The following is a 17,083-nucleotide window of genomic DNA, read 5'->3' as shown; positions in this document are numbered from 1 at the left end:
CTGAACTCTGTCTGCAAAGTAGTTGGTGAACCAGGCGAGGCAGTCATTTGAGAAACCAAGGCTATTAAGTCTGCCGATAAGAAAACGGTGATTGACAGAGTCGAAAGCCTTGGCCAGGTCGATGAAGATGGCTGCACAGTACTGTCTTTTATCGATGGCGGTTATGATATCGTTTAGTACCTTGAGCGTGGCTGAGGTGCACCCTTGACCAGCTCGGAAACCGGATTGCACAGCAGAGAAGTACGATGGGATTCAAAATGGTCAGTGATCTGTTTATTAACTTGGCTTTCGAAGACTTTAGAAAGGCAAGGCAGGATGGATTTAGGTCTATAACAGTTTGGGTCTAGTGTCAAACCCTTTGAAGAGGGGGATGACCGTGGCAGCTTTCCAATCTTTAGGGATCTCGGACGATACGAAAGAGAGCTTGAACAGACTGGTAATAGGGGTTGCAACAATGGCGGCGGATCATTTTAGAAAGAGAGGGTCCAGATTGTCTAGCCCAGCTGATTTGTACGGGTCAAGGTTTTGCAGCTCTTTCAGAACATCTGTGATCTGGATTTGGGTGAAGGAGAAGCTGTGGAGGCTCGGGCAAGTAGCTGCGGGGGGTGCGTAGCTGTTGGCCGGGGTTGGGGTAGCCAGGAGGAAAGCATGGCCAGCCGTAGAGTAATGCATATAGAATTTTTCGATTATCATGGAGTTATTGGTGGTGACCGTGTTGCCTAGCCTCAGTGCAGTGGGCAGCTGGGAGGAGGTGCTTTTGTTCTCCATGGACTTTACAGTGTCCCAAAACGTTTGCGAGTTAGAGCTACAGGATGTACATTTCTGTTTGAAAAAGCTAGCCTTTCCTTTCCTAACTGACTTCGTGTATTGATTCCTGACTTCCCTGAACAGTTGCATATCGTGGGGACTATTCGATGCTATTGCAGTCCGCCACAGGATGTTTTTGTGCTGGTCAAGGGCAGTCAGGTCTGGAGTGAACCAAGGGCTATATCTGTTCTTAGTTCTACATTTTTTGAAAGGGGCATGCTTATTTAAGATGGTGAGGAAATTACTTTTAAAGAACGACCAGGCATCCTCGACTGATGGGATGAGGTCAAAATCCTTCCAGGATACCCGGGCCAGGTTGATTAGAAAGGCCTGCTCGCTTAAGTGTTTTAGGGAGCGTTTGACAGTGATGATGGGTGGTCGTTTGACCGCGGACCCATAGCGGATGCAGGCAATGAGGCAGTGATCGCTGAGATCCTGATTGAAAACAGCAGAGGTGTATTTGGAGGGCAAGTTGGTCAGGATAATATCTATGAGGGTGCCCATGTTTACGGATTTAGGGTTGTACCTGGTGGTTTCCTTGATAATTTTTGTGAGATTGAAGGCATCTAGCTTAGATTGTAGGACTGCTGCGGTGTTAAGCATATCCCAGTTTAGGTCACCTAACAGAACAAACTCTGAAGATAGATGGGGGGCAACCAATTCACATATGGTGTCCAGGGCACAGCTGGGAGCTGAGGGGGTCTATAACAGGGGACAACAGTGAGAGACTTATTTCTGGAGAGATTCATTTTTAAAATTAGAAGTTCAAACTGTTTTGGCATAGACCTGGAAAGTATGACAGAACTTTGCAAGCTATCTCTGCAGTAGATTGCAACTCCTCCCCCTTTGGCAGTTCTATCTTGACAGAAAATGTTGTAGTTGGGTATGGAAATCTCAGAATTTTTGGTGGCCTACCTAAGCCAGGATTCAGACACGGCAAGGACATCAGGGTTGGCGGACTGTGCTAAAGCAGTGAGTAAAACAAACTTAGGGAGGAGGCTTCTGATGTTAACATGCATGAAACCAAGACTTTTTCGATTACAGAAGTCAACAAATGAGAGTGCCTGGGGACACGCAGGGCCTGGGTTAGCCTCCACATCACCCGAGGAACAGAGGAGGAGTAGGATGAGGGTACGGCTAAATGATAGCAAAACTGGTTGTGTAGTGCATTGGGGTCAGAGAATAAAAGGAGCAGATTTCTGGGCATGGTTGAATAGATTCAGGGCATAATGTGCAGACAGAAGTATGGTGGGGTGCGGGTACAATGGAGCTAAGCCCAAGCACTGAGTGATGATAAGAGAGGTTGCATCTCTGGACAACCTGGTTATACTGGGGTCACCGCATGTGTGGGAGGTGGGACAAAAGATGTATCTGAGGCATGCTGAGATGGACTAGTGGCTCCGCAGTAAACTAGAACAATGATAATTATCCTAAACAACAGTATACAAGGCAAATTGACATTTGAGAGAGACATATAGCGAGGCATAAAGCAATCACAGGTGTTGATTGGGAGAGCTAGCTAAGACAACAACGCGTAAGACAACAACAGCTAATCAGCTAAGACAACAACAACAGGTAAAATGGCGATGAATGGGCAGAGAGGGTCAGTTAACTACACACAGGGCCTGAGTTCGGGGCCAGGGCCGACAGATAAACAAAGGTAAACAAAGTGGAGCACCGTGATAAATGAACAGTCCAGCAGGCATCAGCTATGTAGCCAAGTTATCATAGGGTCCAGTGTACAGCAATAGATGGAACAGGGAAGCCGCGGGGTAGTCGTTGCTACGCTAGCACGTGGGAGACACAGCGTTTAAAGTTAGCAGTCTGGGGTAAGTAGAAGCGTCTGCTCCGACGTCCGGCAAAGGCCGGTTGAAGGCACAGCTGATGGAATTACGTCTGCGGACCAGTACGGCGGGGCGCCGTGTCGACGAAGGGACCGAGCCAGATAGCGAAAGAGGTATTGTAGTTGTGGTAATTACGTTTGCTGGCCCGGAGATTCGCCTGGCTCAGGGCTAGCTTTGGGGCTGGGTCACTCAGTGGCAGCTAGCTAGCTGTGATGATCAATGGTCCAGGGTTTATGGCAGGAATCCGGCGTTGTAGTGGAGAAAAACGGTCCGAGGCTGGCAGGTATTATCCATTGTTAGCAGTGGCTAACAATGACAAAATAGCTAACAGCTAGGTAGCTGGCTAGCCTCTGATGCAAGTTTTGGCTATAAGGTCTAAAATACATTCCGGATCCGTGTCACACTGAGTGAGGCGGGTTACCGGAAGGTATTTTTAATAAAAAAATGGTAAAAGAGATTGAAAAATAAATTGGAATATATACAAAAAAATGAAAAATTCAAAAAGTCAACGAAAGGACGACAAACCACGTCTGCACTGCTACGCCATCTTGGTTCACAGTTGTGTTGTGACAAGGTGGGGTTGGTATACAGAAGATAGCCCTATTTGGTAAAATACCAATTCCATTTTAAAGCAAGAACAGCGCAAATAAGCAAAGAGAAATGACAGTCTATCATTACTTTAAGACATGATTGTCAGTCAATCCGGAACATTTCGAGAACTTTAAAAGTTTCTTCAAGTGTAGTCTCAAAAACGATCAATGCTATGATATACAGTTGAAGTTGGAAGTTTACATACACTTAAGTTGGAGTCATTACAAGTTTTTCAACCACTCCACAAATGTCTTGTTAACAAACTAGTTTTGGCAAGATGGTTAGGACATCTACTTTGTGCATGACACAAGTAATTTTTCCAATAATTGTTTACAGACAGATTATTTCACTTATAATTCACTGTATCACAATTCCAGTCAGAAGTTTACATTTACTAAGTTGACTGTGCCTTTAAACAGCTTGGAAAATTCCCGAAAATTATGTCATGCTTTAGAGGCTTCTGATAGGCTAATTGACATAATTTGAGTCGATTGGAGGTGTTCCTGTGGATGTATTTCAAGGCCTACCTTCAAACTCAGTGCCTCTTTGCTTGACATCATGGAAAATCAAAAGAAATCAGCCAAGACCTCAGAAAGAAAATTGTAGACCTCCACAAGTCTGGTTTGTCCTTGGGAGCAATTTCCAAACACCTGAAGGTACCACGTTCATCTGTACAAACAATAGTACACAAGTATAAATACCATGGGACCACGCAGCCGCCATACCGCTCAGGAAGGAGACGCGTTCTGTCTCCTAGAGATGAATGTATTTGGTGCGAAAAGTGCAAATCAATCCCAGAACAACAGCAAAGGACCTTGTGAAGATGCTGGAGGAAACAGGTGCAAAAGTGTTTTTATCCACAGTAAAACGAGTCCTATATCGTCATAACCTGAAAGGCCGCTCAGCAAGGAAGAAGCCACTGCTCAAAAACCGGCATAAAAAAGCCAGACTACGGTTTGCAACTGCACATGGGGACAAAGATCATACTTTTTGGAGAAACGTCCTCTGGTCTGATGAAACAAAAATAGAACTGTTTGGCCATAATGACCATCGTGCAAGCCGAAGAACACCATCCCAACCTTGAAGCACGGGAGTGGCATCATCATGTTGTGGGGGTGCTTTGCTGCAGGAGGGACTGGTGCACTTCACAAAATAGATGGCATCATGTGGAGGGAATATTATGTGAATATATTGAAGCAACATCTCAAGACATCAGTCAGGAAGTTAAAGCTTGGTCGCAAATGGGTCTTCCAAATGGGCAATGACCCCAAGCATACTTCCAAAGTTGTGGCAAAATGGCTTAAGGACAACAAAGTCAAGATATTGGAGTGGCCATCACAAATCCCTGACCTCAATCTGATAGAAAATTTGTGGGCAGAACTGAAAAAAGAGTGTGCAAGCAAGGAGGCCTTCAAACCTGACTCAGTTACACCAGCTCTGTCAGGAGGAATGGGCCAGAATTCACTCAACCTATTGTGGGAATCTTGTGGAAGGCTACCCAAAACATTTGACCCAAGTTAAACAATTTAAAGGCAATGCTACCAAATACCTATTGAGTGTATGTAAATGTCTAACCTACTGGGAATGTGATGAATTTTCTCTACTATTATTCTGACATTTCACATTCTTAATAAAATAACGAGGTGATCCTAACTGACCTTAAACAGACCATTTTTACTAGGATTAAATGTCAGGAATTGTGAAAAACTGAGTTTAAATGTATTTGGCTAATGTGTATGTTAACTTCCAACTTCAATTGTAAAAATGAAGACACTTTATTCAATAATATGTTGAAGAACCTTTTGCCAGCGATTACAGCACTGAGTCTTCTTGGGTAGGACGCTACAAGCTTAGTGCACCAGTATTTGGGAAGTTTCTCCCATTCTTCTCTGCAGATCCTCGCAAGTTCCGTCAGGTTGGATGGGAAGCGTTGCTGCACAGCTATTTTCAGGTCTCTCAAGAGATGTTTGATCAGGTTCATGTCTGGGCTCTGGCTGTGCCACTCAAGGACATTCAGAGACTTGTCCCAAAGCCACTCCTGTGTTGACTTGTCTGTTTTCTTAGGATTGTTGTCCAGTTGGAAGGTGAACATTCGCCCCCTTCTGAGGTCCTGAGCGCTCTTGAGCAGGTTTTCATCAAGGATCTCTGTGTACTTTGCTCCGTTCATCTTTGCCTCGATCCTGACTAGTCTCCCAGTCCCTGCTGCTGAAAAACATCCCCACATTGTGATGCTACCACCACAATGCTTCACCGTAGGGATGGTGCCAGGTTTCCTCCAGACATGACGCTTGGCGTTCAGGCCAAATATACTGCTCCAAAAAAATAAAAGGAACACTAAAATAACACATCCTAGATCTGAATGAATGAAATAATCTTATTAAATACTTTTTTCTTTACATAGTTGAATGTGCTGACAACAAAACCACACAAAAATAATCAATGGAAATCCAATTTATCAACCCATGGAGGTCTGGATTTGAAGTCACACTCAAAATTAAAGTGGAAAACCACACTACAGGCTGATCCAACTTTGATGTAATGTCCTTAAAACGAGACAAAATGAGGCTCAGTAGTGTGTGTGGCCTCCACGTGCCCGTATGACCTCCCTACAACGCCTGGGCATGCTCCTGATGAGATGGCGGATGGTCTCCTGAGGGATCTCCTACCAGACCTGGACTAAAGCATCCGCCAACTCCTGGACAGTCTGTGGTGCAACGTGGCGTTGGTGGATGGAGCGAGAGGTGATGTCCCAGATGTGCTCAATTGGATTCAGGTCTGGGGAACGGGCGGGCCAGTCCATAGCATCAATGCCTTCCTCTTGCAGGAACTGCTGACACACTCCAGCCACATGAGGTCTAGCATTGTCTTGCATTAGGAGGAACCCAGGGCCAACCGCACCAGCACATGGTCTCACAAGGGGTCTGAGGATCTCATCTCGGTACCTAATGGCAGTCAGGCTACCTCTGGTGAGCACATGGAGGGCTGTGCGGCCCCCCAAAGAAATGCCACCCCACACCATGACTGACCCACCGCCAAACCGGTCATGCTGGAGGATGTTGCAGGCAGCAGAACGTTCTCCACAGCGTCTCCAGACTCTGTCACGTCTGTCACATGTGCTCAGTGTGAACCTGCTTTCATCTGTGAAGATCACAGGGCGCCAGTGGTGAATTTGCCAATCTTGGTGTTCTCTGGCAAATGCCAAACGTCCTGCACGGTGTAGGGCTTTAAGCACAACCCCCACCTGTGGACGTCGGGCCCTCATACCACCCTCATGGAGGCTGTTTCTGACCGTTTGAGCAGACACATGCACATTTGTGGCCTGCTGGAGGTCATATTGCAGGGCTCTGGCAGTGCTCCTCCTGCTTCTCCTTGCACAAAGGCGGGGGTAGCGGTCCTGCTGCTGGGTTGTTGCCCTCCCACGGCCTCCTCCACGTCTCCTGATGTACTGGCCTGTCTCCTGGTAGCACCTCCATGCTATGGACACTACGCTGACAGACACAGGAAACCTTCTTGCCACAGCTCGCATTGATGTGCCATCCTGGATGAGCTGCACTACCTGAGCCACTTGTGTGGGTTGTAGACTCCGTCTCATGCTACCACTAGAGTGAAAGCACCGCCAGCATTCAAAAGTGACCAAAACATCAGCCAGGAAGCATAGGAACTGAGAAGTGGTCTGTGGTCACCACCTGCAGAACCACTCCTTTATTGGGGGTGTCTTACTAATTGCCTATAATTTCCACCTGTTGTCTATTCCATTTGCACAACATCATGTGAAATTTATTGTCAATCAGTGTTGCTTCCTAAGTGGACAGTTTGATTTCACAGAAGTGTGATTGACTTGGAGTTACATTGTGTTGTTTAAGTGTTCCCTTGCAGTGTAGTTCAATCTTAGTTTCATCAGACCAGATAATCTTGTTTCTAATGGTCTGAGAGACATTAGGTACCTTTTGGCAAACTCCAAGCAGGCTGTCATGTGCCTTTTACTGAGGAGTGGCTTCTGTAGTAAAAGGCCATAAAGGCCTGGTTGGTGGAGTGCAAAGATGTTTGTCTTTCTGGAAGGTACTCCCATCTCCACAGAGGAATTCTGGAGCTCTGTCAGAGTGACCATCGGGTTCTTGGTCACCTCCCTGATCAAGGCCCGTCTCTCCCTATTGCTCAGTTGTTTTTAATCAATTTTAGAATAACGCTGGAACGTAACAAAATGTGGAAAATGTCAAAGGGTCTGAATACTTTCTGAAGGCACTGGAAAAAAGGTTAAATGCTTTGCCACATTTCTTGCAGTATTACTTTAGTGCCTTGTTGCAAAGACAATGCATGTTTTCGAATATTTTTATTCTTTACAGATTTCCTTCTTTTCAATCTATCGATTAGGTTAGTGTTGCGGAGTAACTACAATGTTATTGATCCATCCTCAGTTTTCTCCTATCACAGCCATTAAACTCTGAAACTGTTTTAGTCACCATTGGCCTCATGGTGAAATCCCTCAGTGGTTTCCTTACTCTCCGGCATCGTAGTTAGGAAGGACGTCTGTAACTTTGTAGTGACTGGATGTATTGATAACCATCCAAAGTGTAATTAATAACTTTCCCATGCTCAAAGGGATATTCAATGTCAGTTTTTTCCCCCCTACCTACCAATAGCTGCCTTTCTTTGTGAGGCTTTGGAAAACCTCCCTGGTCTTTGTGGTTGAATCTGTGATTGAAATTCACTGCTCGGCGGAGGGTCCTTACAGATAATTGTATGTGTGGGGTACAGAGATGAGATGGTCATTAAATAATTAAAGAATCATGTTAAACACTATTATTGCACACAGAGTGAGTTCAAATTTCTATTCCTGTGTGGCCCAGTTGGTAGAGCATGGAGCTTGGAATGCCAAGGTTGTGTGTTCCATTCCCATGGGGGACCAGTAAAAAAACATATGAACTCAGTACTCAGTACTAAGACTGAGTACTGATGATGATTAAAAATGATTAAAAATGAGCTTAATAACCTCTATGGGATTGGTTTCCCTCCACTGGGATGGTTGAGCTAATGTGATTAGCATGATGTTGTAACTAACAAGAACATTTCCTGGGACATAGACATGTCTTATATGGTCAGAAAGCTTAAATTCCTGTTCATCTAACTGAACTGTCCAATATACAGTAGCTATTACAGTGAACAAATACCATGCTGTTGTTTGAGGAGAGTGCACAACATTTTTTATCACGGTAACTGGTTTGATACATTCACCTCTGAAGGTAAATAATGTACTTACAGTCAGTAATCTTGCTCTGATTAGTCATCCTGAGGGTCCCAGAGATAAAATGTAGCATTGTCTAGATTAATAAAATCAATTTTTATATTCAAATGTAGGAACTGGGTTAATTTTTTCTCTACTTTTTCTTTCACATTGAACATGTGGATCAGGTTGTGTAGATATGTAGGAAAAACATCTAATGTAAATCCCTTTAAGATTACATTTTAAGGCAGCAAAAATGTGATAGCTGTGCAAGGGGTGTGTAGACTTTCACTAGGCACTGCACATATTATTGACTGAGTTTATTACACTCAACTTACTTTGCCAGTAAGATTGCACATGTCTGTTGATAGAGACGAATTACAGTCATAGTCTCTCTCTTCGAATGCTACTGTCTGTCTATGGCAACACCAACATTCTGGGCAACCCCCTCATACCCTCTGTCCCCCACCCCTCCTCACCCCAGATGATCCCTCCCATGCTGTGGGCTTGCGGAGACAACACCATGATGGAGATGATTGAGAAGAAGCGCAGCCTGTGTCGGGAGATCAAGGCCCGCCGGGGGCCAGCAGACAACAACCTGTGTAAGCAGGACAGCATGCCCATCTTGCACAGCTGGAGGAAGAGCAGCAATGGGACCAAGAAGTATGGCGGCCCTCCCCCTTACTCCACACAGACCACCGTCTTCTGGGACACAGCTATCTGACAGGAGTGATCCACCCTGTCCTGGGCCTTGTTCAAATGGAAGAACCAGGACTTGACCAGTATGTCCAGGACTACTTGGACTTGACTAGTAAGAAACACACATTTTTGTTTTCCGTTGCAAAACATTTTAAAACGTTTCTGTTGCGTACCCTAATGAACACAACTCTGTCCTCAGACTCCTCCCCCTTCCTCTCACTTGCCAGAGATGGGCATTGAGCTGATGACCAATCAGAGCACAGGGAGACAAGAGTTTCCCCCCACCTCTCTGTTGTAGCAATTCAAATATCTGGTATATCTCCCTGGTTTCGTATTGCTAAATTATATTTAAAAAATATTGTACCTCAGTAATTGTCTTAATATTGAATATGCTTAGTACAATTATATATTTTCTAAAGATTAAAAAATATAAAATAATTAGGAAATTTTAGTCTACAGTTGTTAAATGGTTTTTCAAAACTTGTCTTGGATATTTATGTTGCATTGACACTTGTCTCTGCGTTGGAGATAATAATATGTTGCCAATATGTTGAGCCAATTCAGTAAGAACACCAAGGTTTTTTATACAAAAAAATCTAAAGGATAAATGTTCTTATTACGATGAAAAAAGCACTAATTTTAAATGGAATATATTTTGGCATCTTGAATTTAGATGTTGTTGTATTGGAATGCTATTGTGAACCGTTTGAATGATCCACAATGTAGGTTTGGCTTGCTCCACTGCCCTAACAATCACTATGACCCTGTCCCAATACTTAGGGCAAATCTGCCATATCATATAGGGCCAGGACCTAAAGTAATATGATAGCACCTAGGGGCAAATCCTATCAAATCAGTTGTGTCACAAAGAGACAAGGATAACAATTTACTTGACATCCAGCGTCATAACACGTTATGACACGGTCTTAACATGTCATAACAACTGACGTAACCTGTCATAATATAGTCATAACACTGTCATGACACATTTTTTGTTCTGACATTTATTGCATTATTTTATGGCTGGTTATGACACCTACATAAGTGTCAAACCCCACAAAACCCACCACACAAGGCAAAACATTCCATTACACCATAGCCTACTTGTCAACAGTATATTTATGTTATATAACATTTTCTGAAATTGAACATGTTCTTATTATTGTAATTCCGCACAAATTAATGTCAGACATGCACCTACCCCAATGCTCTGTTGCTGATGACTGGGATGAATGCAGGAGAAGATTTCAGGAGCAGGACAAGACATCTTCTTTATGACTGATTACTGACATAAGGGCATATATGGCTTATATGATTATGATGGTCATAATACTTCTTGACAGTGTCATAAAGTGTATTTTCTTAATCCAAGTAAAGTGACACAGGAAGGTCATAATGCTTCATGACAGTGTCATAAAGTGTATTTTCTGCAAGTGATTTAAAATATGATGAAAAACAACATGACTGTAAATAATGAATTACGACAACACCAAAGCACTTAAGAAACAATCTTTCAAATGAAAGGAAACTTCTTGGCAGGGATTTTTTTTTATTTTTATAAATGTGGGCTTTGACAGTCTTATGTAGGTGTCATAACCAGTCATAAAATAATGCAATATATGTCACATTTGTAAATATATGGGTAATGACAGTGTTATGACCATATTATGACAGGTTATAACAAGTTATGTCAGCTATTATGGCATATTATGACATGGTCATGACTGTGTCATAAAGTGTTATGAAGCTGCGTGTCAAGTAAAGTGTTACCGAGACAAGAATATAGGAGACAAAGAGATAGGAGGGAAGGATGCCATTTATTAAGTGTGTTGGGACAAGATGGTTTGTACAGTACCCAACAAGTGCTTCATAATCTTTTCACACGACTGAGCCCAGCCAAACTTCACTGCCCTGGCCTGCCCTGGTTACACATCAACCATAGTTGCTGGAACCGAGCTGGAAAGAACAATGTGAAACAAAATGTTGACTCTAGCAACTACGGTTCGGGTCTACACAAAAGTGTTAAAAAAGTACAAAAGATTATAAGAGAGTCAGTGACCCACATCACCGTGCCAGAATAGTGACTGACCGGGCAGTGGAAGACTCGGCCATAGGGATAGAGATACTGTCATGGTGTATTTAATAAAGGCAGTTAAGATTATCCACCTTTTCAGACAGGAACTAAGCTTGAATTAAAATTATGTAATGTCTTATCTGAGTCTGGGGGTATTTCTCTTGCCTCCAAATGAAAACAATTATAGTGAGTTTGAACTTTTCCACTGATTAACTGAAGTTCTTCAGATGTTATATATTTCCAAATCGAGTCGTATCAAAATAATGTGAGGAGACGTGATTATTGTTTATAAATGACCACACATCATACCATAACATATACACACACATCAGGAGCCTATTCAGGAGGATGTAGCCTCGGGAGCTAAGGCGTCTCACATTCTGTTTGAAAGCCTGGGGAAGTTCTCATCAGAAAAGATTATCAAAAGTGGTGGATCAAGGCAGAGTCTAGTGACACATTTCCACTTCTCAAACAAGTAAAGTATTTTACATTGTTGGAGCTCTAAAAGAGCTGGTGTTTCTGAAAAATGTTCTGACTTGCAAAAAGCAAGCTAACATAAAGACAACAAATAACCCCATCTAAGCTACTAAAGAGGCACAGACAAAAATAAAGAAATGCAAATAAAGAAAAGACTAAGGATGTTACAGTGCATTCAAATAGAAAACTATTGTGTAGAACAATAAGGATTGTCCATCAGATAAAATAGGGTTAGAGGATTGTGTCTGCTCTTTTCATTCTATTTCTATCTGCAACATTCAGTCGTTTCACTTCCCATTCAGTGTCAACAAAGTTTCTAACATGCAATAATTAGTGATTAGCTAGTTGTGTCATCTAATTATTTGTGATTGGCTGGCTGTGTTATACTGTCATCAGTGATTGGATGGCTGCGACATTTGATTAGTCATGTTTTGCCGGCTGCCTTGATGAGGTTTGTAACAGTAGTCTACAGAGAGACCATGTCAGTTGTAGATCATTCCGCTAATAAGGACAGGATCTGCAGTGGCCCAAAAACGTGTCATCACTGTCAATCAGTCTATCAGTGAGCTGTCTGACATCAGCCCCTGGTAGAAGTTGCCCTTGAACACAGATCTAACCATTTAAGGGGGAAAGACACAACTGCCCTCAGGTCAGTGTCTAGTGACAACTTCATCCTTCTCCCTGACATCAGCCAAACTGGCCTGTGAAGTTCTAACACTACACATCTGCTAAGTATGAAATGAACACTTGGAGCACACATGAGGAATTGCAGAATGCTCAGGGGAGCTATGGTAGTGGCCTATGGAGGGACCAGCACTCTTGCCATCTCCTTACTCCTCATCACTATTTTCTTTAATCTTTCTTAACCTGCTATTTTCTCCATTGCATTTATCCTCAATTGCCCTTGTCGCCTTATTCTGCTTCTCTCTTCATCCTGTTTTGATCCTTTCCCCTTAGAATATTGTGTGAGGCACACACAGACAGTATTGACAATGATGTACGCCAGTGTGGACATCCTTGCTATAAACACTGCTTTGGAGACCAGGGTTCACTGTGACTCAGAGAGATGGTCACTAAAGCTCACAGAAATAGATATATGACATAAACATTTATGATTACAGACCAGTAACAAAGGTTTTACTTCAGAGAACGGATCTATCTAACAACACGGTAGGCAGGTTTTTATTGACCCAGGTTTGTTTGACAAAAGCAATGTCCCGACATGTGTAATGGAAAAGGCAGATATATATAGGAGACCTTTTATAAAGATCAACAACATTTGTATCCGTTCGACAAGGGTGGATTCCTCTTTTGTCAAACATTATTGCGACAAATGACAATGGAAACTGTGTTTTTCAAATAAATGATGATTGCCGAATATTTTTGAAGGCACGTGATGTCAACACGTAACTATGAAGCTCCACACCACATTTAATTATAAATGCCTACTGCCTGTTAAATCTATTTTTCAACTATACAAATAATGTTTTTTTGCTGGATCCTTCCAAGACTGGCTGAATTGCTTTGCCTTGCTTTTCTGGTTAGCTGGATGCAAGTTTCACCATCCAATTGCTTCACCATGGCACAGACTGTGGCATTCTATCCATGCTGGCTTCTGCGGGTTACCTGAGACATGAAACAAATAGGTGGGAGGGCATACAGACTGTCACCAATTTATGAATATCCAATTTGCCTAAATAGGTAAAGCAAACTTGATTTTTATTAGACTGTAAGTTTTTGCAAAAAATATATGTTTTTAAAGGTGTGATGTCATTACATTCAGCTGTTCTTATTATCGACACAAGATGGTTACATTTTTAAGTGTAGGGGAGAGTGGCATAAGTTGAGCCAAAGGGTTAGTTAGCCACCTCTTGTTTTTACAGTAACATTTTTGTCATTTAGCAGATGCTCATATCCAGAGCAACTAATAATTAGTGCATTCAACTTAAGATAGCTAGGTGGGACAACCACATATCAGTCACAGTAAGTACATTTGTACATTGTTTCTAGGAAACCATTCACAAAATGAATAATGTCACCAAATATGTAGGAAGAGGTCATAATTACATGGAGTCTGTGAAGGAAGAGACCACATGGAAAAAGTAAAATTAAATCGAAACAAATTTTATTGATCACATAAACATGGTTAACAGACGTTAATGTGAGTGGAGTGAAATGCTTGTACTTCTAGTTCTGAGAGTGCAGTAATATCTAACAGGGGCGGCAGGGTAGCCTAGAGCGTTGGGCTAGTAACCGAAAGGTTGCAAGTTCGAATCCCTGAGCCGACAAGGTACAAATCTGTCGTTCTGCCCCTGAACAAGGCAGTTCAGGGGCACTGTTCCTAGGCTGTCATTGAAAATAAGAATTTGTTCTTAACTGACTTGCCTAGTTAAATAAAGGTAAAATAAGATAAATAAAAAGTAATCTAAAAATTCCACAACAGATACCTAATACACACAAATCTAAAGGGATAGAATATGTGCCTATAAATATATGGATGAGTGATGTCTGAGTGGTATAGGCAAGATGCAATAGATGGTATAAAATACAGTATATACATATGAGATGAGTAATGGAAGATATGTAAACATTATTAAAGTGACTAGTGATCCATTTATTAAAGTGGCCAATGATTCAAGTCTGTATGTAATTACCATCTTTGTGTTCTGATGGCTGTTTAACAGTCTGATTGCCTTGAGAAAGAAGCTATTTTTCAGTCTCTCGGTCACAGCTTTAATGCACCTGTACTGACCTCACCTTCTGGATGGTAGCGGGGTGAACAGGCAGTGGCTCGGATGGTTGTTGTACTTGATGATCTTTTTGGCATTCCTGTGACATCGGGTGCTGTAGGTATCCTGGAGGGCAGGTAGTTTGCCCCCGATGATGCATGATGTGCACCACCCTCTGGAGAGCCATAAGGTTGAGGGTGGTGCAGTTGCCATACCAGGCGGTGATACAGCCCGACAGGATGCTCTCAATTGTGCATCTGTAAAGGTTTGTGAGGGTTTTAGGTGACAAGCCAAATTTCTGAGGTTGAAGAGGCACTGTTGCGCCTTCACCCACTGTGTGGGTGGACCATTTCAGTTTGTCCGTGATGTGTACGCCGAGGAACTTAAAACTTTCTACCTTCTCCACTGCTGTCTCGTTGATGTGGAGGGGGGTGCTCCCTCTACTGTTTCCTGAAGTCCACGATCATCTCCTTTGTTTTGTTGACGTTGAGTGAGAGGTTGTTTTCCTGACACCTCTATCCGAGTGCCCTCAGCACCCCCATGTAGGCTCGTCATCGTTGGTAGTCAAGCCCACTACTGTTGTGTTGTCTGCAAACTTGATGATTAATTTGGAGGTGTGCACGGCCACGCAGTCATGGGTGAACAGGGAGTACAGCAAGGGGATGAGCATGCACCCTTGTGGGGCCCCAGTGTTGAGGATCAGCGAAGTGAAGATGTTGTTTCCTACCTTTCACAACCTGGGGGCCGCCCGTCAGAAAGTCCAGGACCAAATTGCACAGGGCGTCGTTGAGACCCAAGGCCTCAAGCTTAATGATGAGCTTGAAGGGTACTATGGTGCTGTAATCAATGAACAGCATTCTTATATAAGTATACATAGGTATTCCAGATGGTTATGCAGTGTGATGGCGATTGCATCATCTGTGGACCTGTTGGGGCAGTATGCAAACTGAAGTGGTTCTAGGGTTCATGTAAGGTGGAGGTGATATGATCCTTGACTAGTCTCTATTCCCAGTCATCTTTCCGTGGTTAAATGCGATGGTTGGCACTTCTAGTTTTGCGCGAATGCCGTCCACTATCCACAGTTTCTGGTTATTAAGCTAGGTTTTAATAGTCACAGTGGGTACAACATCTCCAATACACTTCCTTATAAACTCACTCACCGAATCAGCGTATAAATCGATGTTATTCTCTGAGGCTGCCCGGAACATTTCCCAGTATGCGTGATCAAAACAATCTTGTAGAGTGGATTCCGATTGGTCAGACCAGCATTGAATTGTTCTTGTCACGGGTACATCCTGTTTGAGTTGCTGCATATAGGACGGTAGTAGCAAAATGGCGGGGGAGGGTCTTCTATGTATCGCAGAAGTTAGAGTAGCAGTGATCCAGCGTATTGCTACAATCAATATGCTGATAGAATTTAGGTAGCCTTGTTCTCAAATTTTCTTCGTTAAAATCCCAAGCTACAATAAATGCAGCCTTAGGATATATGGTTTCCAGTTTATATAGAGTCCAGTGACGTTCCTTGAGGGCCAACGTGGTATCTGCTTGAGGGGGGATATACACGGCTGTGACAATACCCGATGAGAACTCTCCTGAGACATAATATGGTCGCCATTATATTGTAAGTCATTCTAGGTCAGGTGAACAAATGGACTTGAGTTCCTGTATGTTTTTACGATTACACCATGAGTCGTTAATCATTAAGCATACACCCCACCCTTCTTCTTCCCAGAAAGATGTTTATTTCTGTCGGCGAGACGCATGAAGAAACCCGGTGGCTGTACTGACTCTGACAACATATCCAGAGAGAGCCATGTTTCCGCAAAACAGAGAATGTTACAATCTCTGATGTCTCTCTGGAAGGCAACCCTTGCCCTAATTTCATCTACCTTGTTGTCTAGAGACTGGACATTGGCGAGTAATATACTTGGAAGCGGTGGGTGGTGTGCACGCCTTCGAAGTCTGACCAGGAGGCCTCTCCGTCTACAGTCTATAGTAATTTGGCTTAAAACAATGTATTACCTTGCTAATCGTCGCTGTTTCAAATATCTCTGTCTGATCCACTTTTGTTGTTGTGGTCTTTTATCTTTTTATATTCTTGTTAGAGTTTCTTAATTTTTTCCCTGCATTATTTTACTGACCGATGTATCCAATATTTACTCAAAAGTGCATGGACATCTCCAACTGACCAAATTGCTGCATCCGTTATTCATTTTTAGCTTCAGAGTTATCCTTTAGTGTACAGTGCCTTGCGAAAGTATTCACCCCCTGTCACGACTTCCGCCGAAGTTGGTGCCTCTCCTTGTTTGGGCGGCATTCTGCGATCGACGTCACCGGCTTTCTAGCCGCCACCGATCTACGTTTCTTTGTCCATTTGTATTGTCTTGATTGTACACACCTGGTTTCCATTACGTTATAATTTATTCCCTATTTAACCCTCTGGTTCCCACATGGTTTTGTGCGTGTTTGTTCTTTGTTAACCTCTTATGGCTAGGGGGCAGTATTTTCACGGCTGGATAAAAAACGTATCCGATTTAATCTGATTATTAGTCCTGCCCAGAAACTAGAATATGCATATAATTATTAGCTTTGGAGAGAAAACACTCCACAGTTTCTGAAACTGTTTGAATGGTGTCTGTGA

The 17,083-nt window shown here is 42.9% G+C and overlaps 1 protein-coding gene across 2 annotated transcripts in view; it reads left to right on the top strand.

Annotated features, from left to right (window-relative positions):
- The window catches only part of nyap2a (neuronal tyrosine-phosphorylated phosphoinositide-3-kinase adaptor 2a), a 157,197-nt gene extending 147,843 nt beyond the window's left edge, over positions 1-9,354 (top strand). For both annotated transcript variants that reach the window (XM_029772172.1, XM_029772171.1), the window contains exon 7: positions 8,948-9,354. In XM_029772172.1, the coding sequence (XP_029628032.1) occupies positions 8,948-9,187 (240 nt within the window). In that variant the 3' untranslated portion in view covers positions 9,188-9,354. The remainder of the gene's footprint in view (positions 1-8,947) is intronic.
- Positions 9,355-17,083: the final 7,729 nt, after the last annotated feature.

Source organism: Salmo trutta, chromosome 13 (genome assembly GCF_901001165.1).
Source record: "Salmo trutta chromosome 13, fSalTru1.1, whole genome shotgun sequence".
NCBI lineage: Eukaryota > Metazoa > Chordata > Actinopteri > Salmoniformes > Salmonidae > Salmo > Salmo trutta.
This window is presented reverse-complemented; position numbering and strand designations above follow the sequence as displayed.